Below are 23,814 nucleotides of genomic sequence, written 5' to 3' on the forward strand. Positions count from 1 at the left end.
ATATCCCATATTGTCTTTATTGTGTTACCTGATATGACTGTCTTTTCCTTGTAATATATTTGCTTCAATGCCCGTATTACAGTCTTAAACATTTTGCAATATTTCTTGTAATGTGCTATAGCATCAACATAAGAACTGTTTTGGATTTACAGATACAGTTTTCTTTTTGTTTTACAAGATACCCCTATTCCTTAAGTAATCCATGGCTTCTTTGTAGACTTTGCTCTAACCTTGGTTAGTTTTGGGGGGAAAAGTGTACAAATAAGGTAAGTACTTTATTAGCAAAAGTATTGTATTTTTCATTCATGCCACGAGCACTGTAAACATCAGTCCAGTGAATGTCACTGAGGAGTGTCCTAAAATAATCAATTTTTGGCTTATTCATTACCCTCTTGAGCTCAGATTTAACAAATTTTATATCCTGTTCAGTATTAACATTTAACAGAAGGAACTGCATGTCATGGTCTGAGAGGCCATTGACTATTGGTTTTGTAATATAATTTTGTTCATTGGGCTTTTCTATAAAGATATTATCAATGGCTGTTTGTGAGCAATTGTCCAGCCCAGTTGGGAACTTTACAGTGGGAATTAAGTTGAATGATAGTGTCACTAACTCAAGTTAGTTCTTATCGGGAGAGTCTTTAAGGAAATCTACATTCAAATCACCAGCAACCACTATTTCTTTGTTTTTGGTTGTTAAATGGGACAGTACAGCTTCAAGGTGGTTTAGGGACAGATTAAAGTTACGCGCAGGTGCTCGATATACACTTAATATTATGAAGGTTTTTTTGTGAAATTCTACTTCTATTGTACATGCTTCCATATGCTGTTCTAGGAAAAATTTATGAATTCTATGTTCTTAAATTTATGACACTTCCTGATGACTGTGGCAACTCCTCCTTTCTCCATTTCTGCTCTACAAAAGTGAGATGCTAACCTGAACCCTGTAACACTTAAAAGTTCTATACGAGTGGTCACGTGATGTTCAGAGAGGCTGATTATGTCAGCTGGGTTTGAGGACTCTGATTCATCTACACAGATAATTAACTCATTAATTTTTTTTCTCAGTCCTCGAATATTTTGATGCAATAAAGATAGCTGACATTTCACATTGACTGAGTTAAAGCTGGGTAGAGTTGAAATATCTGCTGACTGTTGAAAATTCTTAACCAATAGCTGTTTAGGCTAATGTAATAAGCTAGAATTACGATTTTTGGTTTCTTTCCCAAACTGAAGATTTGTTTCAGTCCTAACCTCTCTTAAAATTTGGTTTCTTTCTGTCCTCCCTACCCTAAAAAAAGGGTCATTTCTGAACCCTATAACCACTGGTATTTTATCACTCATGACAGTGCCTCCCCCCTTTAACTTTCCTGCTATTTTCCCAGCCAGTTTACCCTTCCCTTCCCTTCCCTTTCCTGTTGAGGTGAAGGCCATGCCTAGTATAACCCCACCTATTGACTGAATCAACAGGAACCACACCATGTGACCCTGCACCCGACATAAGCAGACATTCCAACTCCAAATTAACTCTCTTGACAGGAAAGTTCAAACGAGGTCGGTCATGGCGCCCAAGAATAGATACAAACTTAACACCAGTATGCTTCGATGCTGATGCAATCTTTGCCAGGTCACACTCTATACTGTACCCAGGATCACTGTCAATACTATTGTCTGCCTCACCCACTATAACCACGGTGTCTTCCTTGGTGAAATCTTTGCAAAGTGATCCTAAATCCTTCGCCACCTGCTCCGGACCAGCACTAGGTTTAAAAAAATTGGTGACCGGGGATTCTGGCCCTAGTTCATCCTGCAAAAGTTGTCCAACACCTCTTCCATGGGAACTACCTAACAACACTACTTTCTTTCTCTTTACTGATTTCCCTACATTCTTACTTTTCAATTTTCTGCTGAAAGTTTGTTGTGCTCTGTCGACACCTGCAACTGCTTGAGCCTCATCAGCTTCTAACTGAAGCAACAGGTCAAATCTGTTTTCCACATTCACCACGAAGCTGTCAGATAAAGTTCTAGGCCTGTTGCTCCTTGTGCCTGTTGACACTTCCCACCTCTCTTTACCCTTCTCCCTCTTTAACCCGCTAAGATCTCCCCTGGCCTTGTCTACCTTAGCCTGAAGAGTGTAAATTTTCCCGTCTTGTTATAAAATCTTCCTATCTCTACTAAAACCATTGATGAATCTCATTTACTTCCCCTATTCCCAAGCCACTACAGTCACCCACATGGAAAAAACTACAGCACCCATCACACCAAAGCCCCGACCTAACAGTTCTATGGCAAGTCAAGCACTTTTCACTCATGATGAACATAATAGTTTATTAAGAATAAGTCGGTTAAATTACAAATAAACACGAAAATATGGGTCCCCAAATTTGGCCTATACGCAACAGTGCAAAGTTTCTGAAACAGCAACTTAAACTTTACGCTACTTTCTGGAAATGTGAGTTAAATAATGAAGAGGTAAGGTATAGTTAAATTGCTGGAGAGAGCAACGAACAACTAAACGAAATTTTATAGATACATATGGGTTGACCCTACGAGTGCACTTTCTCCTTCCATTTCAGTAGGTAAGCCCATTTTAATTCCTATTTTCCTATGGTACAGGTCAGTCCCCTTCTTGGTGCCCATGTCTACTTCACACTTGCTTTTTAATACTTCATTTCATACCCTAGAGTCCTGATTTACTCATCAACTTCTACACTTCCAGCGTATGCCATGCCTACATGCATCATTCAATATATTTTACTTAAACTCTCCTACCAGTTGTCAGAATACTTGTTCGACTAACCTTCTTTGATGCTTTCCTCTCCGGCTTCTGTCCTCTGTCCTTACTCGCACATCCTTCTTATACATATTTGATGTGGAATCATTCTAGTCTTACTCTTGAAATTATCATAGTTCTTCTGCACTCATGCACATATGTGATATTGAATCACCGTTGTCCACATAACTGATGTGTTCCTATATAACCATGTGTGCGATGTAGAAACGTCACAGTAAATGACAATGTGTGTATCCTTTCCCAATGTACACATTCCTTTCCCCCTACAACGTTTGGTGGTTCTCCCCTTTTTGATGTTTAACTTCATTGTTTGTGTACTCGTATTTCTTCGTGTGTATGCGTAAGTGTGTTTATGTAGCCTAGATTATTGGAAACTGCGGAAATTAGGAAGGGCTTCTGCAATAGAAATAGTTGAATATGGATAGAAGGAAAGATAGATAGGTACTAAAATGGGAAATAAGAAAGGAAAAAGTAGAAAAAATGGTTGCTAAGATCAAAGAAGTGGAAGAAGGTAGCCCCAAAGACAAGAAACCCTTCCCACCCCCCTTCCCCAGGATCCCTACCTCGCTGGTACTTGAGTGAGAAGCCGGTATGGTGTTAATCATCTCCTACAGAACAGACATTCTCACCTTCACCCTTGAGGTCCCCCCCCCCCCCCCCCCCCAAAAAAAAAAAAAAAAAAACAATCATAGCAACCCCTATGGAATGGCAAATGGTGAAGAATTAGTTACACTTGTTTGCAAGGGTCATTAGAAAGGTGCGATGTGTGTTTAGTGTTAGTCATGCTTGTACCTACACTACCCACCCCTTTGAAAATCGATACAAACCCTCCCATCTGTATTACATCTCATAAAAGGGGAAAAAATTTCTGTATTAAGTATCAAATTATGTATCATATTATCACTGTTATTTAATTCAGTGTGTATACGACCTGGGACAACCGGGAGACCCGGGAATTTTTTCATCCACGAGAAAACCAGGAACAACCCGGGGATTTTTTAGAATTCTGGTAATTTTTCAGTGTTTTAGTTTTCATTTAAATTTTTGTGATTTTTATTGGTAAGAACCAATACTCTAACAAAGGATATTACTGTATCCCACTTCTGTAGAATAATACTGCAGCAACGAAACATGAACAAGAGAAGAAAAAAAGAAAATAGAACTTAAGTTCCAAAGGAATTGCGCCATATACAACAACAACACACAGTGCTCATACAAGCGTCTGGCGACAGCAAAGGGTATCGAAGGCTTTAGGAAGACTAGACAGTGCTTCCTAACCGGGCAGACTCTTTGTGCATGCACAGTTGAGTCATGTATCAGTAGTACCTTCTTCTGCTTCTGGCTACAGATGTGTGGCTGGGTGCCACTATCTAGTATTGCCCCGGTTCGGAAACATTGTTAATCCTGGCCTGATGGCCAGAACAGTCTGAGTTGTAGTGGGGAGATGGGAAGTCTCCACGTGACCCGTGTTTACATTTAGTGATTTTGCTGTTTCCTCTTCGTTTACTGCTCTCACATTAAATGAAAACAAAAAGGATTTCTGTGGCCGGGAGCTAACAAACGAATTTACATCCAAATCTGGACATACGAATGTGGACTTCAAGCCGAATTATGCATTTTAGTATGGTTCATGAAATTCCATTGCTCTTGAAGTGTCCTCTGATCTTTTAAGATTTTACACGAATGAACATACGGGCTTCCTGCATTGTCATAGCTGCACAATCGCAGTGACGCCTGTTACCTGGCACCCTCCGGCAACTGCTGAAATGAACCTATTTCTAACACCTCGCGGGAAAGTATTGTGAGTGGTGGTTTGAAAAGCGTTACTTTCAAAGTAATTTTCCTTTTCCGCAATATGAACTATATGCGTAAATGAATTTCTTAAATCATAGAGGGCTTGACTCATTTAAAAATCAACTCTTTGAGGACAACCATGTAGAAGAATTTCGAGTCCGGAAGATGCAACACCACGCGTCTGCCTGTCTGCATATGTGATAGAAAATACATCTACAACACTGGAAACTAAAATTGCTGGGAATTTATGTTGTGTATTAGGTTTGTATCGATCACCAAATGGTGTAATTAAAACCTTCTTTGAACAGCTGGAAGATATAATCCAACACCTCTCAAAAAAATATGCTCATTTGATCATTATAGGAGATCTGAACATAGACACAAGTAAAAATACAGTCAATACTAAGACCCTACCGAGCGAGGTGGTGCAGTGGTTAGCACACTGGACTCTCATTCGGGAGGACGACGGTTCAATCCCGTCTCCGGCCATCCTGATTTAAGTTTTCCGTGATTTCCCTAAATCGTTTCAGGCAAATGCCGGGATGGTTCCTTTGAAAGGGCACGGCCGATTTCCATCCCAATCCTTCCCTAACCCGAGCTTGCGCTCCGTCTCTAATGACCTCGTTGTCGACGGGACGTTAAACACTAACCACCACTACTACTACTACTACTACTACTACTACTACTACGACCCTACTGGACTTATTGAGCATATACAATCTAAAAATAAAAATAGATAATCCAAAGCATACTGATACTATAATTGATCATGTAATAACAAATATTCCTACATGCTGTTGTGACACACAGGTAATAAACTCCTCATCAGCAGACCATTTTGCAATCATGATAAACATAAATACAAAGACTAGTGATTCAGTGCAGAAGATACGGGAGATGAGAAGACAGAACCACCCACATTACATAAATCTGCTGAAAAAGATGTTAGAGGCAGAAAACTGGGAAACGATATATGCAGCTAAAGATGCAAACACCAAATGGAACCAGTTTTTTTCTTTATTCAATTATTAGTATGATGTTACATGTCCTGTTAGTAAAAGGCTTGTCAAAAGGCAGCAACAACAACAACAACAAACTGGGTGACTGGAGAAGTAATCCATGCCTGAAATAATCTGAGAGTGTATTATGACCTCTCCAAACAAAAAAATACATAGGCCTACAACACACTGTATAAAATAAAAAAGAAAAAGTACTGTAGTTTTATCAGAGAAACTAAAGCATCATTCATCAGGATGTCTATAGATAAGGGAAAGAACTACTCAAAAGGTTTATGGTCTTTCATTAATGAAGAGAGAGGAAAACTAACAAATCGGTCAGAGGACATCTGTCCACTGATGAGTGGGAAAAGCAACGCAAACCCTCTAGAAATAGCCAATACTTTTAACAGATATTATATTACTGTAGCAGACAAATTAATAAGACAAAATAAAACAAATGCAGTAAGTAAATTGTTAAACCCCCCCACATTCAAATCATATTATGGTTTTCATACCTACAACAGATACAGAAGTGTCAAACCTAATAAAACAACTTAAAATTAAACATTCATCTGGCTTGGATGGTGTCACGTCACATCTCATAAAGGAATGCAGAGAATGTATATTAAAACCAATGACACACATGCTGAATGCTGCGATAGAAGAAGGTATACTTGCAGATTCACTGAAAGTAAGTAAAGTGAAGCCAATATTTAAGAAAGGGAACAGGGATGAATCAGGAAATTACAGGCCAGTATCATTGATCTCAACATTTGCTAAAATCTATGAAATGATAATAAATAATAGAATTGTAAGTTTTATAACAAAGTACAGTATAGTGCATTCATCACAACATGGTTTCAGAAAAGGGAAGTCAATAAAAACGGCATTGACAGATATAATTGAGCACATTCTTAATTTACTTGACAGGCAACAAAAGACTTGTGGGATTTTTATGGACCTATCTAAGGCATTAGATTGCGTGAACAACTCAAAATTAATGATGAAATTATGTCAGTATGGAATTAGAAGAAAATGCTATGACATATATTACAAATAGGAAACAATGCACACAAATCAGACATACTAGTGGGGGAAATATAGCAAACTACAGATCAGAAACTATTTATCAGAAACTATTTATAATCTACGTAAATTACTTCCCTAGCTATATAAATCAGAAACTTATAATGTATGCTGATGACACAACAATCATTTGCACAGCTGACACAAAGGATCAGCTTGAGAAGGAAGCACTCCTGAATATCGAAAATGCAAATAAATATTTAACACAAAACAACCTGTTTATGAATCAGTCTAAAACAATGAACATAGTATTTCAGACCAAGCATAGTGAAAATTATAATATAAATGGAAAGACTATTAAAGAAGTAACCTGCACAAACTTTCTAGGAACTATAATAGACAAACATTTGGCATGGGGGGGAGCACATAGGTGCACTGTGTAAAAAGATAAACAAACAGATCTTCATCGTGCATAAAACAGCAAAGACTGTGGATGATAAAGTCCTCAGATCATTGTATTATGGACTTGTCTTCCCCCATTTGTCTTATTCAGTTCATATATGAGGAAGTGCACAAGCTGGCTACTTAAAAAGAATATTCACAATTCAGAAAAGGGCAGTGAGATGCATAGCAAAAATACCACCAAGACAGACCTGTAGGCTAGCTTTTGTACTCTATAATAGTATGACAGTAATTCACTGTACATATACCAAAGAATAATGGCGGCAAGGTCAAGTGATAAACACCTCCTAAATAAAGATGTACACAAACACGGTACAAGAGGAAATGATAAACAGAAATCTAAAACTGTCTATGACTGCCCCTGAAGAAGCAGGCAAAAGCGTTAAAAAAGAAACAGACCTAAAATGTTTTAAAAATCATTTGAAACTATATCTCACAGAGAAATGTATATACAGTTTGAGTGAATACTAAGATGGTGTTTAAATATGTTATATCATTACTGAAATGTCGTTTAAAAACTATCATTTCTGTATGTTGTTTGAATTTGTGTGTGTATATAATGTGAAACATGTAATACCTTTGTATGCTTATAGACTATTTCTGTTTAATTATTTGTTTATTTATATATAACCAAACCAAGTTTGAAGTTAATAGCCTATTGTATGACACACCCAATATTCTCAGCTGGAGTCCATGGGCAAAGAATAAATAAATATATAAATAAATCTTTCCAAACTTGCCTTTTAGGTAATGAGAATCATGATTTGTTTTATCCGTCGCTGCAACAAACTGTTTCACAAAACCCAGTTTGATATGGAGTGCAGGAAGGTAAATCTTACTAATATCCACAAGATGCACACGTTGAACAATGTGCCATCTGACTACTGGTAAATTTCTGGGTGCTCCATTTTTCACTATGTAATGATTCTTGTCATCGTGACTGTTCGACAGACAATGAAAGCAAGTGAGCTTTGTATACCCAGTCTGCCTTCTTGACAGAAGGGCTACAACCTTCAAATCACCACAAGTCTTCCAGTTATGCTCAGAGTACTTTACCAGCATCAAGAGAGTGTTAACTGTTTCATAGGCTTCATTCATTCCCATGGCGCGAGTGACAGGAATTGATGGTTTGTGGTTTACATTGTGTAGTAGTGCAGCTTTGAGACTGCTCAAGCTAGAGTCACCACAAGTGTCCAGTCCTCCACCACGTATTTGTTATCTAGTTCCTGTACGAGTCCTGTCATGTCACGTCACATCACAACACCATGTTTGACATGCTGTGAATTTCATGTGACAGTCTCGAGAATTCGTAACTGTACATCTCTTCACTCCTTTAGTCTGGAACCCAACAGTTGCGTAGCTCTGGCATCACTGTCATTACCTTCAGTATCACTTTCTTCGATTTTCCTTGCATCGAATGGAGGAGGAATTGGTACTGGGTAATCTGTTCCATTCGCCACAGGCTTTAGAGCAGACTGACAATCTGTGTACACGATTTTTGACTTGTTCTTCCTGCTGTACCCAGATATGGTGGTCAGACAGAAATATTAATCTGAGTGGTGATCTTTCTGCTCCGACCAAATTGTGGGAAAAGTAAAAGGCATTCGATTTCACTTACCATTTAACGACTGGGTTAAGCAGGAGTAGTAGACATTGCAACAGAGATGAGGAGTCTTGGATTTTGTTTGATCTCAGATTTCACATAAACGTGCTGCAGATGTAGCAAAAGCAGTCCAGACAATTAACACAACTGAACCTATTCACCTTTCATTTACTAAATCATGAGTTACCAAATTCTCTTATACAAAATCACTTAAATGCATGTTACTGTGACTGTAGATTAACAAAACAGAGAACCACACTAGCACAAACTACTCTCTAGTCACCTCCAAATCAGACTGATGGACGAACAGGAGAAACTGCACAGGGACTAATTTTATAAAATATTGGAACCTGCCTGCATGCTGTAGCTCGCGGACAAGTTACAACTTGTCACGGACTAATTAGAACTTGTCAGAGTCTGCCTATTTGTTAGTAGCACTGCACACTTGTCTTTCCACAGATGCATAAATCAGAGGACTCTGGAGAATACACATTCACACAATTGTATATCAAACACGGCTCGTTGATGCAGCTGCATATTAATCTGTGTACAGGCTTTCACCTATCACTTTAAATCCACACGTCCTACAACATCTCTGACTGCAAAATCAAAATCAGCGCTCTCTCGTACATAACACTTGTGTTATTTTCACCCAGTAGCAAATTAATTGTTGCTTAGTGCTGTGAACTGTTCTTCTGGGTAGATATCTATTCAGTGCACTGTCTGCTGTTCTTTTAAACTTGATCCAGGTTTCCTCTACATGCTCCTGCCCTGTGCTGAAAGTTTTGAAATTTCTGATTGAGATATGACACTATTGACTTTTTAACTATTTTACAGAACATATATATCTTTCTGCTTGTTTTAATTGTCCTTTGCACTTTGGTAATCAGCTTAGCCACAACTGTGTCATGGTCACTGATACCAGTGTTGATGTGGACATCCTCAAAGAGGTCAGGTCTATTTGTTGCCATTAGATCCAATATATTTCCATCATGAGTGAGGTTCCTTACCATCTATTCTAAGTAGCTTTCAGAGAAGGCATTTTGTAAAGTTTCGCAGGATGTCTTATTGCATTTACCACTAATTAAACTGTAATTTTCCCAATTAATTGTTGGATGATTAAGGGATCCACCGATGATTACAGTATTATTGGGTAACTTAGCTACAAGTGTGAACTGATGTTTTCTCCATTACTTCATGAGACATGTCTCGTGGGCAATAGAATGATCTAATTATCATTTTATGGCCGGCCGCGGTGGTCTCGCGGTTCTAGGCGTGCAGTCCGGAACCGTGCAACTGCTACGGTCGCAGGTTTGAACCTTGCCTCAGGCATTAATGTGTGTGATGTTCTTAGGTTAGTTAGGCTTAAGTAGTTCTAAGTTCTAGGGGACTGATGACCACAGCAGTTGAGTCCCATAGTGCTCATAGCCATTTGAACCATTTTATCATTTTATGCCCACCCCTGCCCAAGCAATTTCACATGCAGCTTCAGTTTCTGTCTCGTTCCATTTGAGTTACTTGTCTGCTGTGACAAATGCAGCACCTCTATTTCCCATTTGCCTATCCTTTCAATATACGTTTAAATTTTCTGCACAAATCTCAATACTATCAATTTCAGGTTTGTCGGCTTTCTGTACCTAGTATAATGGGAGCTTCACTGCTTTTTACGACCACTTCAAATTCTGGTACTGTCTTGTGAATGCTTTCTATGGTGACTTACCATTAGGATTGTAAAACTCACCTGTGGGAGTCATTTCTTTCGGTCTTACACTGATACTTCTGGATTTCCCACAGCTGTGTTATCTGGGTTGGATGGAGAGTTGCCTAATCTAAGAACCCTTGTGTGCACTCCACACACACTCAGGTACCAGAGTAGCAGCCTCCGATGTGTAGTGTGCACGTGACCTATTTAACGGGACCCTACAATTCTCAGCTTTATGAAGGAAGTCCAGGAAGTGGCGGCAACCTGACTTGTCGTACAACATTCGAAGTCTGTGGTTCAGTCCTTCCACTCAAATCAGAACTGAAGGGCCACAGTCAAATCTGGAGACAATATTGTGAATTGTGAATTTCTTTGAAACTCCATGTGCAAGGCTGGTCTTCTCAACCTTCCCTGTCAGTCACTGCAGTGACCCGAGAATGACCTTGAAAGCCAGACGACAGGCATCATTTGTTCCAATGTATGCCACAATCTGTAGTTGGTTGAACCCTGTTAACTCAATGGCTGCTACAATAGCCTCTTCAACTTTTGATAAATATGTAAAAAAAGTAAAAAAAAAGCAGATATCACCCAACAGCGCTTTTAACTGCAATTTTCAGCACACCATGTAAGAATGATGCCTCCTAAATGTAAGTAGCAGCCAGCAGTGTTGTCATAGTTTTATAATTTTTCTGGAGTGAATTTTACTTTTTTTTTTTTTTTCAGTTTGCGCCAAACACAGCAGTGAAGTATGAGGCAGAGGAGTGGGGCCGGGACTCGGACAGTGGGATTGTCGAGGAGTGCCCGTCTGAGGTAAGGCTGGGGTATTCCTACTTCTGTCACAAATACTGTCTGCAGTCCTGCATTTCATTACACAGCAGGCCGAATGCCAGACCTCTGCTCACTCGGGGAGGGAACCGATGTGTACATCTTGCCCTACAGCTGCTCTCTCGAAACCGACGTGAAATGCACGCCAGGGGGTACTGACTGAATATTATATTTTTTCCCCATTCTGTTTTGAGTACAAAGTGCGGAAGGACTGACTACATAAATGCCTGTTTGCACATAGCAGTTAATCTAATCTCATCTTCACTGTCCGAACAGGAGTAACACGTGTTGGGCTGCAGTACGTTCATACAGCTGCCATTAATGCTAGTCCTCAAAACTTTGTAAATAGGTTTTAGAGACATAATCGGTGTCTCATCCTTCATTTTCCATTATATCTGTGATGCTATCCCTTGGGCAAACAAACTTGTGCCCCTTTCGTGCTGCCAATGAGCCTATGTGACCATTTCATTTTGTATCCCCACAAACAGTTACGCTGAGGTATTTACCGATTCCAGTTACAATTGTCCTGTCGTAGCAAGATCAGCTGCTTAAAAACTTTTCGGTATTTACTAAGATTAGTCCTGTCTCATCTTTGTGTATCCTGTGGAAGTAATACATAGAGGGCTGAAGTATATTAGTAGATTCTTCACTTGGTGTTGTCTCGTGAAACTCTGTAAGAACACATTTGATGGATAATCAGTCTATTGTGAAGTGCCTGCCTATTCAGATTTTTCAGCTTTTCTGTGATGCTCTCCCAACTGTGACTGTTCCTGGTGCCCGTCATCCTCCCGTTTGGTGCAGGTCCCACACACTCGAACAGTATTCTAAAATGGAGCAAATAAGTGATTTGTAAGTTGCCTCCTTTACACACTGACTGCGTTTCTCTAGTACTCTGCCAATGAATCAATCCGCCACCTGGCTCATCTACAACTGAGCCTGTACAGATGTTTCATTTTGTATGCCTACAAATGGTAACATGCAGGTAATTGTACCAATTACATGATAAAGCAGTCAAATATAAGGCCATAAATTCAACTAAATACCTAGGAATTACAATTACAAACAACTTAAATTGGAAGGAACACACAAAAAATGTTGTGGGGAAGGCTAACCAAAGACTGTTTATTATTAGCAGATCTACTGAGACTGCCTACACTATGCTTGTCCGTCCTCTTTCAGAATACTGGTGCACGGTGTGGGATATTTACTAGACAGGACTGGCAGCACATTTTGTATTATTGTGAAATATGGGAGAGTGTGTCACTGAAATGATACAGGATTTGGGCTGGAAATCATTAAAAGAAAGATGTTTTTCTCACGAAATTCCAATCACCAACTTTCTCCTCCAAATGCAAAAATATTTTGTTGACACTGACCTACATAGGGAGAAATGATCACCACAATAAAATAAGGGATATCAGAGTTCTTACGGCAAGATATATGTGTTCGTTTTTACTGCATGCTGTACGAGATTGGAATAATAGAGAATTGTGAAATTGGTTTGATGAACCCTCTACCAAGCACTTGTGTGATTTGCTGAGTATTCATGTAGATGTAGAATTAACTGATTCCTGTTGTAAGTCATCAGTATTGTAATTATGGGATACTACTGTTCTCCTTTATGTGAAATGCGTAATTATACCGTTCTGAACATTTAAAGCCATATGATAATCTTTGCAACCATTGTCAAAATCTCCCTGGATTTTGTGAAACTTTGTTTTCAGATGATGTGGTAAATAGTACTTCATTGTAGATAACCACATCAACTACAAAAACTCATGTCATCTGTCAGGTATTTAAAATGCAATGTGAGCAGCAACAGCTTCAACTGGCTTCCTGGTACAAGCCTTCTGTATGTGTCTCTTCATCTGAGATAATGTACTGCATCTGACCTGATGAGAAATCCTCAGTTTGGTCACCATCCACAGTGTGTGTGATATGTATCTGACAGTAATCGGCTCTCAGCTTTGTACCTTGTTTGACACAGCATCCCTCCCCCCCCCCCCCCCCCCCCTCCCTCCACTCCCCACCGCCATCGTCCACTGCAATAGTAGCAACTGTGTGGCGCATGAACTGAGTGGTTGATTGAGGCATCTAGCAAGTACGTGTCGTGTTTTACAAATGGGAGTGTGCACGGCAAAAGAAAGTTGGCAATGCATTTCTCATGTTTTATGTTTCTAAGGACTCTTACAAGGTTACCAGGTTTCAGAAACATAGTGTGATGCAGTGGTAGACAATAATTATAGGCAGCAGAGTACGTAAGTATAAAGATACAGTAAACAATGCTTAAACTAATCTTATGTTCATACTGTTTCCTAAAATCAAATAATTGTGTGGGGATTTTTTTGTCCATTTGTCAACAGAAGCCTGTATTTATGTTTGCTATGAAATGTGGAGCTACACACATTCACTCTTGCTTCTACTCCCATTTAAGAATATAAACTTGCCATAAATATTGATTACTACAGTGCGATTCCTCTCCTCTTACAGTAATAATCTGGCATGATTTTTTCTACCCCTTTCTCTCTAAAATGGGGTATAGTTTTACAGCGCAAATGATCTGATTTTGGCATTGCCCGTATTTCCAGCACAGTGACAACGTGTGAATGAAATAATTTCATTCTTGTTTTTTGTTCTTGGGTCAATCCATATGAAATGATCCAATGAGGGTTGCTTGAGCATTTTTAAATATTTTGATTTTTTATATGTGATTGCCCTATAACTGATAAGTTCAAAACACTTTTTAATAATACTTATCTTGCACCCTTACTGAAAGGTGGCTATATTTATTTGTAACCACATGGCAGTTTTTCAATTTGGAGATGTTACCATTAATTAGAATATCTCTGCACTGAGTTAAGTTACAACATTGCAGTTAACATGACTGTTTTTATAAACTACTCCACTGTAACATTGTTAATTTCCTAAAATACCCTAAATTCAAAAATAACCTGTCAAAATGACCTCCAAAATTTGGTACTGAAAATTTAGAAAATCCCTTTTGTAGAGCCAAAAATTAACCAAGGAGTGATTTATCAGAATGCATTTTTTCTCTATTTAGATATAAAATGCTAGCATTATATAGAGCAAGTACTTGAAAAATTTTGATTTTCTTTTTTTTTCATTTGTAACGTTTGGGGCCAGTTATCTCTTGTGGGACTGAATATAAAAATTTGATTTTTACACATTTTGTATGACTATATGATGGCAAAGTACTGTAAAAGTTTGAACATCGATATTTGACTGTGAACAAAGATACGAATTTTTGGAAATGAGGAAGTAATTACACTACAATTGATGGTATGGTTGTTGCCTGTATAAATGGTTTATTGTTTCACTGTAATAAAATTTAGTTGTAACCTATATTTAGTTAATACTACTACCCAATATTTAGTTAGTATTGCTTATTTTGATAATAAAATGGTGGTTTTTCTTTAGTTCTATGTTAAAAAATTGACCATTTACATCTTGCTTTATTCTCAATTAAGTAGGACATTATTGCAAGTTAAAAATGGAAAAAATAAAAAGAGAAACATGTAAAATTTCTCTGTTGTTGAGGAGGCTGCAGTTTTGCGCATGAGTTTAGTCCTTAGGACAACAGTGTACCCCCCCTAAATGTGCAGGTTGTGGCACTGTTGGAGTCAGTCTGTTCAGAAGCCTCTGTTAGTGTGGATTCACGTACTTCACTGAGAGTGCAGAATATTTTTCGTGCTTTTGCTGTGTGATTTTCAACAAAACAACGTTATATTGGTAATGTTTACTTATGGACCATCTGACAGAAACTGAATAAAACACAATTTTAGTGCCTTTATTTTCTGCAAGGCATCATCAGTGGCCTGGAATATGTACATATATTAGCTATTTAATTTACATTTTTGTCACTGTGCATATAGGTTATAAACAGTTCTGGTGGTTGGTATTTCCTATTAAGTAGTAATGTTTCGAACTGTACTACAGGTTGGGTGGACAATTTCTTACATATTACGCTTCCGTTGCATTTTTGGTGTTGTTCTTCTTATGAGTGCCAAATTGCAGTTTTATTCCACATTCCACAGCACTATGATCTGAATGCTTGTTTCAGTGCAATGTTTTGGCTTCTATTGCTGACTGTCAAATGTTTTTGCCAAAGATCAAATATTATTGCCAACTTTCAAGTGTAATTATTGAAATATCTGTGATCTGTTCGTGTATGCATTTGTGTGTGCGTTTGTTTGTGTGTGTGTTTTTTGGTGTGATATAATGTTTATTTTTTTTGTGCTGTGTCCCTGTGTGTGTGTGTGTGTGTGTGTGTGTGTGTGTGTGTGTGTGTGTGTGTCTGGATGGTGTGGACAAGAGTTTTTGTTTGTTTTTGTTTTTATGTTATCATTTCCATTATTAAGTGTAGTAGGGAGCCTGTGCAGATGTGAGTTTGTTCATTTATGTTTGTTTTCTGCTATGGCTTTCTGGATGTGGAAGTTTTCTTGTGTTGGTGTAAGATGTTTGTCATGGTTGCTTATTCTCATTATTTTCATTTCTTTTTCTGTGTTTGTAGGATGAAGGTTATAGTGATTTAAATGCTCTGCAAAATATGGAGTGGTGTGTTTCATACTTCCCACATCTGATATGTTCTTTGTATCTTGTTTCAAAATTCCTGCTTGTCATGCCGATGTATACTGCTTCACAACTTTGGCATTGAAGTTTATATATTACTGATTGTTGGAATTTGTCAACTCTTGGTAGCTGGCTGGCTTAGGTGTGATTGGAGGGTGTGTCCAGGCTTATATGCTATTTTGAAGCCCTGTCTCTTTAGGATGTTTGCAACTCTATGTGTTAGTTTGTGTGTGTAGGTCATGGTGTACCATCTGGTTCTTTTCTGTGTGGTGTTATCATTGTGTGTGTTTGTAAGTTTTCAGCTTGTGAGTTCTTTTGTATTCTGGAAATGTTGTGTTTGTTTTGTATTTGTGTTTTTATTTTATGATTGAGCTTGTGTACCATATGTGTGTCATACCTGTTGTTCCTAGCTATTTGTATGATTGTTCTCACTTCTTGTTCATAGTTTTTCTTGCTGAGTGGTATTCTGTTTAATCTATGTAACATGTGTCTTAGTGCTGCAAGTTTCTGGCTGTGGGGGTGGTTGGATGTGGAATGTATTATTGTGTCTGTTGGTTTTCTAAAGATGTTAAATGTATGTTTGCCATTTTCTTTTTTTATTGTAATGTCAAGAAATTTTTTCTTTTTTTTAATAAAGGAAAGGCTAACATAAAACAAAAAAACTCTTCCCCACATCATCTGGACACACACACACACACACACACACACACACACACACACACACACACACACACACACACGGACACAGCACAAAAAAATAAAAATAAATTATATCACACCAAAAAACACACACAAACAAACAAATCACACACAAATGCAAACACGAACAGGTCACAGATACTTCAATAATTACACTTGGAAGTTGGCAATAACATTTGATCTTTGGCAAAAATATTTGACAGCCGGCAATAGAAGCATTCAGTTCATAGTGCTATGGGATGTGGAATAAAACCACAATTTGGCATTCATAAGAAGAACAACACCAAAAATGCAATGGGAGCATAATATGTAAGAAATTGTCCACCCAACCTGTAAGTACAGTTCAAAACATTACTACTTAATAGGAAATACCAACCACCAGAACTGTTTATAACCTATATGCACAGTGACAAAAATGTAAATTAAATAGCTAACATATGTACATATTCCAGGCCACTGATGATGCCTTGCAGAAAAAAAAGGTGAAACGCGTATGGCACTAAAATTGTGTTTTATTCAGTTTCTGTCGGACAGTCCATAAGTAAAAATTATCAATATACCGTAATATTACACGCAACTGAGGAAGACAGGTCTAAAAAAGTTGAAGATGTTAACTAAAACAGTTTTAAAATTTAATAATAAATAAATTTGAAAGAGTAATTGGAGTGTGATAAAATCGATGAATGGTACTCTATAGGATAGATAGTGTGAGAGTCATAAACCAGTTTCTTGTTCAGTTTCAAAAAACTTAAAAAATGTTAATGACTTTCAGGAATTTAGACAACCTTTGTTTGCGTTACGAGTAAATTCTTCTGTATCGTCAGTTTGTATCATGAGAAAAAAATATATTCTGAAGTACAGCCACACTTTTTGAAAAAAATGCTTGTTATTAAAGGTTTGAGGGAAATAAAATTTGAACATTTGTCCTTGTTAAGTGCGAGTGAAACTTAATGTGATTCTTGGAAACTCCCTGTGCTAAAATTGCTGTTCAAAAATATTTACCGTGAATCCAGAACCAAAATCATGTAAACTTGTTAATGACATTTATATTTCTAATGAGGAAGCTATTAGCAGATTGGATCTCGCTTGTTCTAATTTAGAAGTATTTCCTGCTTTGAAAAAGAATGAGTGTAGTAGTGGAAAAAGAAAAGCAGCTACAAAATTACAAAAGACTTAAAATCATGGTTTAATTATGGAGATGCCAACCGTGTTTCTAACAAAGAAGAGAACTTGTCTCCAGAATCATCGGACACCGAATATTTGAACTTAATTGAGAAATTCAAAAGTAAATGTTCAGTGACGCCTAAAGAAGTAAAAGTTAAAATTTTAAGTTTGCTCCCCAACTCACAGTCAAGAGAAAAAATAATTTTTCTGATCTTTTGGTTAAATTTACCCCAGACATTACTGAAGGAGCACAGCATTGTACCAGTTTTAGGAAAGAAGAAAAGAGTAGTTACCAATGAAGAAACAATTGAAAAGATCTGGCAGTTTTTTGAAAATGATGAGAATAGGAGAAGGTGACTGGGTCACAGAGATAGCAATAGAGGTTTTATAAATTGAGTTAAAGTAAGCAAGGCAGAAATGACCAGGGCTGTCAGATTTAAATGAACTTTATGTAGCTTTCAAAATACTCATGCTGAATGCAAAATTGGAATGTCAAATTTTGTAGCCTTCATCTTGAATAGGCTCCTCAGGAACACACTCTTAATGTGTTAATAATCATCAAAATGTCAAACTGATGAGTGCAGGTGCAAAACTCAATGATATTAACTGCAAAGAGTTACTAGATTTAATGGTCTATGATGATAACAGTTATGACTGTATGATGAGTTTGTGAAATAAAGGAACCACTTGAATTTTTTAATGAATCTGAGGATGAAATGCATGACTATGTTACCTTCAAACAGTGGGTCACAAGTGACAGGGCTGAAATGAGAACAGTGGTTCAATCTCAGGAAGAGTACTTTGAATATTTAATTGATAACTTAGAAAATCTCAAAAGTCGCCACTGTTGTTGTTGTGGTCTTCAGTCCATAGACTGGTTTGATGCAGCTCTCCATGCTACCCTATCTTGTGCAAGCTTCTTCACCTCCCAGTACTTACTGCAACCTACATCCTTCTGAATCTCCTTGGTATATTCATCTCTTGGTCTCCCTCTAATTTTTACCCTCCACACTGCCCTCCAGTGCTAAATTGCTGATTCCTTGATGCCTCAGAACATGTCCTACTAACGTATCCCTTCTTCTAGTCAAGTTGTGCCACAAATTTCTCTTCTCCCCAATTCTGTTCAATACCTCCTTGTTAGTTATGTGATCTACCCATCTAATCTTCAGCATTCTCCTGTAGCACCACATTTCAAAATCTTCTATTTTCTTCTTGTCTAAACTATTTATCATCAATGTTTCACTTTCATACATGGCTACACTACATACAAATACTTTCAGAAACGACTTCCTGACACTTAAATCTATACTTAATGTTAACAAACTTCTCTTCTTCACAAATGCTTTCCTTGCCATTTCCAGTCTACATTTTATATCCTCTCTACTTCGACCATCATCAATTATTTTGCTCCCTTAAATAGCAAAACTAATTTACTACTTTAAGTGTCTCATTTCCTAATGAAATTCCCTCAGCAGCACTGGATTTAATTTGACTACATTCCATTATCCTCGTTTTCCTTTTGTTGATGTTAATCTTATATCCTCCTTTCAAGACACTGGCCATTCCATTCAGCTGCTCTTCCACATCCTTTGCTGTCTCTGACAGAATTACAATATCATCGACGAACCTCAAAGTTTTTATTTCTTCTCCATGGATTTTAATTCCTACTCCGAATTTATGTTTTGTTTCCTTTGCTCAATATAAGATTAAATAACATTGGGAATAGGCTACAACCCTGTCTCACTCCCTTCCCAACCACTGCTTTCCTTTCATGCCCCTCGACTCTTATAACTGCCATCTGGTTTCTGTACAAATTGTAAATAGCCTTTTGCTCCATGTATTTTACCCCTGCCACCTTTAGAATTTGAAAGAGAGTATTCCAGTCAACATTGTCAAAAGCTTTTACAAATGCTAGAAATGTAGGTTTGCCTTTCCTTAATGTGTCTTCTAAGATAAATCATACGGTCAGTATTGCCTCACGTGTTCCAACATCTCTACAGGATCCAAACTGATCTTCCCCGAGGTTGGCTTCTTCCAATTTTTCCATTCATCTGTAAAGAGTTCGTGTTAGTATTTTGCAGCTGTGACTTATTAAACTAATAGTTCGGTAATTGTCACATCTGTCAACACCTGCTTTCTTTGGGATTGGAATTATTACATTCTTCTTGAAGTCAGAGAGTATTTCGCCTGTCTCGTACATCTTGCTCACCAGATGGTAGATTTTTGTCAGGGCTGGCTATCAGTAGTTCTACTGGAATGTTGTCTACTGCCGGGGCATTGTTTCAACTTAGGTCTTACAGTGCTCTGTCAAACTCTTCACGCAGTATCATATCCCCCATTTCATCTTGATCTACATCCTCTTCCATTTCCATAATATTACCCTCAAGTACATCACCCTTGTATAGACCCTCTATATACTCCTTCCAACTCTCTGCTTTCCCGTCTTTGCTTAGAACTGGGTTTCCATCTGAGTTCTTGATATTCATAAAGTTCTCTTTTCTCCAAAGATCTCTTTAATTTTCTTGCAGGCAGTATCTATCTTACCCCTAGTGATACATGTCTCTACATCCTTACATTTGTCCTGTAGCCATCACTTCTTAGCCATTTTGCACTTCCAGAATGAGATTTTCACTCTGCAGGAGTGTGTGTGCTGAAATGAATCTTCCTGGCAGATTCAAACTGTGTGCCGGACCGAGACTCGAACTCGGTACGTTTGACTTTCGTGGGCAAGTGCTCTACCATCTGTTTTATTTTGCACTTCCTGTCGATCTCATTTTTCAGACGTTTGTATTCCTTTCTGCCTGCTTTATTTCACCATTATGTTTCTAAAATCCAAAGCAAGTTCTTCCAGGACAAAAAAGCACAACTTTACGAAACTGAAAACATAGTCCTAGGAGATTTTGCAGAAAACTTTGTTTGTGGTTCAGGATGAAATGTAAGGGCACCACTGGGCGAATGACCAGCACGCGTGCATCCATCCATTTCTTTGGTATTTCAGAAATGAGAAAGATGAAGTTTGCAATTCTCCAATTTGCGTTCTACGTGACTACTGAGAATGTAACATTTCGGTTGTCTGAATGTTTCAAAAGTATGTGAAAATTACGTAAAAGAAAAGTTGTCCGAGGTTGAGAAGCTCATACTTTTCAGATTGAAGTAGTAGCCAATACAAGAACAAAACAATTCACATCTTTGCAACCACAAAGTAGATTTTGGATTGGAGGCCGAATGGTACTTTTTTGCCTCACGGCATGGTAAAAATACAGGGTGTTACAAAAAGGTACAGCCAAACTTTCAGGAAACATTCCTCACACACAAATAAAGAAAAGATGTTATGTGGACATGTGTCCGGAAACGCTTAATTTCCATGTTAGAGCTAATTTTAGTTTCGTCAGTATGTACTGTACTTCCTCGATTCACCGCCAGTTGGCCCAATTGAAGGAACGTAATGTTGACTTCGGTGTTTCTGTTGACATGCGACTCATTACTCTACAGTACTAGCATCGAGCACATCAGTACGTAGCATCAACAGGTTAGTGTTCATCATGAACGTGGTTTTTGCAGTTAGTACGATGTTTACAAATGCGGAGTTGGCAGATGCCCATTTGATGTATGGATGAGCACAGGGCAATAGCCATGGCGCGTTACATTTGTCTAGAGACAGATTTCTAGAACGAAGGTGTCCCAAAAGGAAGACGTTCGAAGCAATTGATCGGCATCTTAGGGAGCACGGAACATTCCAGCCTATGACTCACAACTGGGGAAGCCCTAGAATGACGAGGACACCTGCAATGGACAAGGCAATTCTTCGTGCAGTTGACGATAACCCTAATGTTAGCGGCAGAGAAGTTGCTGCTGTACAAGGTAACATTGACCACGTCACTGTATGGAGAGTGCTACGGGAGAACCAGTTGTTTCCGTACCATATACAGTGTGTGCAGGCACTCTCAGCAGCTGATTGGCCTCCACGGGTACACTTCTGCAAATGGTTCATCCAACAATGTGTTAATCCTCATTTCAGTGCAAATGTTCCCTTTACGGATGAGGCTTCATTCCAACATGATCAAATTGTAAATTTTCACAGTCAACATGTGTGGGTTGATGAGAATCCGCACGCAATTGTGCAATCACGTCATCAACACAGATTTTCTGTGAACGTTTGGGCAGGCATTGTTGATGATTTCATGATTGGGCCCCATGTTCTTCCACCTACGCTCAATGGAGCATGTTACCATGATTTCATACGGGATTCTCTACCTGTGCTGCTAGAACATGTGCCTTTTCAAGTATGACACAACATGTGGTTCATGCACGATGGAGCTCGTGCACATTTCAGTCGAAGTGTTCGTACGCTTCTCAACAAAAGATTCAGTGACCGATGGATTGGTAGTGGCGGACAATTCCATGGCCTCCACGCTCTCCTGACCTCAACCCTCTTGACTGTCATTTATGGGGGCATTTGAAAGCTCTTATCCACGCAACCCCGGTACCAAATGTAGAGACTCTTCGTGCTCATATTGTGGACGGCTGTGATACAATACGCCATTCTCCAGGGCTGCATCAGCGCATCAAGGATTCCATGCGACGGAGGGTGGATGCATGTATCCTCGCTAACGGAGGACATTTTGAACATTTCCTGTAACAAAGGGTTTGAAGTCACTCTGGTACGTTCTGTTGCTGTGTGTTTCCATTCCATGATCAATCTGATTTGAAGAGAAGTAATAAAATGAGCTCTAACATGGAAAGTAAGCATTTCCTGACACATGTCCACATAACATATTTTCTTTCTTTGTGTGTGAGGAATGGTTCCTGAAAGTTTGGCCGTACCTTTTTGTAACACCCATGCGATTGAGTAGGAGGTACAACAAAATCTGAAGTGAGTAATGCCATCCTACAAACAATGACTGCAGACCAAATTCTTTCAATAGAGGGCATGTATACCTTTCGCAAGGATAATATTAAAGGCATCACCTGTTTCTCATCAAGAAAGAAGAGATAGTTTTCATATCAAAACAACACTTCAGCACTATTAAAACTCTATAGCAGTAAAAAGAATGAGGCAATTCCACAAATTCCTTGGCGTTGCATAAAACTTAGTTCGATGCTATGTAACACCAGAAACTGAAATTTATGAGGATCATTGTGTCTGTAAAATTACATCTCAGTCTTTAACATTGAATGGCATAGCGGCATGTGTGTATGATGGACAGTGGTGGCTTGCACAGGTTGAAAGAATAGATTTGGGGGAAAAATGATGTTTTTGTGCATTTTTGCCACCCTGGTGGCCCAAGAACGTCATTCGAGAAGTGTACTAGTGAGGAAGTTTAGATACCAATTCAAAATGTATTATGGAAACTTTCAGGGCTTGAACTTACCACAACTACTGGGAGATCGCACTCTGTCACAAAAGCTCTCTGAAGAAGTAAGTGTTGTTTACAATCACCACCAGGTTTAGGAAGCACAGCATCTCAAAAGTATGTTAACTGAAATTACATATTTTAAACTTGTCGAGCTATTATAAATATTTAGTTTAGTAATTTTTGCGACTTTTTGCTTATAATTCAGTATCTTAAATTCGATAATAACTGATTACATCCATCCAGTATCAGACATAAATTAGGCAATGGCCATAAGATCAGTTGTAGTATAATGTGAATTATTTGCCCATTCTCAAAAATTTATGTCTTTGTTCACACCAAATATCAGTGTAGAAGTTTTCACAGTACTTTGCTATTATATACTAAACGTGCAAAAATCGAAGTTTTATATTCAGTCCCATCAGAGACAATTAGCTCCAAACTTTACAAAAAAATAAGATTTTTTAAATTTCAAAAATTCATAAAAAAATTAAGAAAATGTTTATCACTGTTTTTGCTCTATATAAAAGCAGTAGTTTATGATATGTAAATAGAGAAAAAGATACGCTCTGATAAACCACCCCTTGGTTGTTATTTTTAGGTCTAAAAAGTGGATTTTCAAAATTTTCAGTTCTTTGGAGGTCATTTTCACTGGTTATTTTTGAATTTAGGGTATTTTGGGTAATAAACAATGTTGTAGAGGAGACTTTCCTAAAAATAATCATCTCATTTGCAATGTTGTAATTTAAACCGGTGTAGAATATTCATATTAACAATAATGCCTCCAAACTGAAAAAACCATT

General features: G+C 38.1%; 1 protein-coding gene and 1 non-coding gene across 3 annotated transcripts in view; both read left to right on the forward strand.

Moving 5' to 3' along the window:
* LOC126272266 (uncharacterized) overlaps window positions 1-23,814 on the forward strand; it is a 379,755-nt gene that overhangs the window by 56,497 nt on the left and 299,444 nt on the right. For both annotated transcript variants that reach the window (XM_049975005.1, XM_049975006.1), the window contains exon 5: window positions 11,103-11,189. In XM_049975005.1, the coding sequence (XP_049830962.1) occupies window positions 11,103-11,189 (87 nt within the window). The remainder of the gene's footprint in view (window positions 1-11,102; window positions 11,190-23,814) is intronic.
* Trnae-cuc (transfer RNA glutamic acid (anticodon CUC)) lies at window positions 5,005-5,077 on the forward strand. Its single transcript has one exon. It is a non-coding gene; the product is annotated as a tRNA-Glu (tRNA).

The sequence above is a fragment of the Schistocerca gregaria genome, chromosome 5 (assembly GCF_023897955.1).
Source record: "Schistocerca gregaria isolate iqSchGreg1 chromosome 5, iqSchGreg1.2, whole genome shotgun sequence".
Taxonomy (NCBI): Eukaryota; Metazoa; Arthropoda; class Insecta; order Orthoptera; family Acrididae; genus Schistocerca; species Schistocerca gregaria.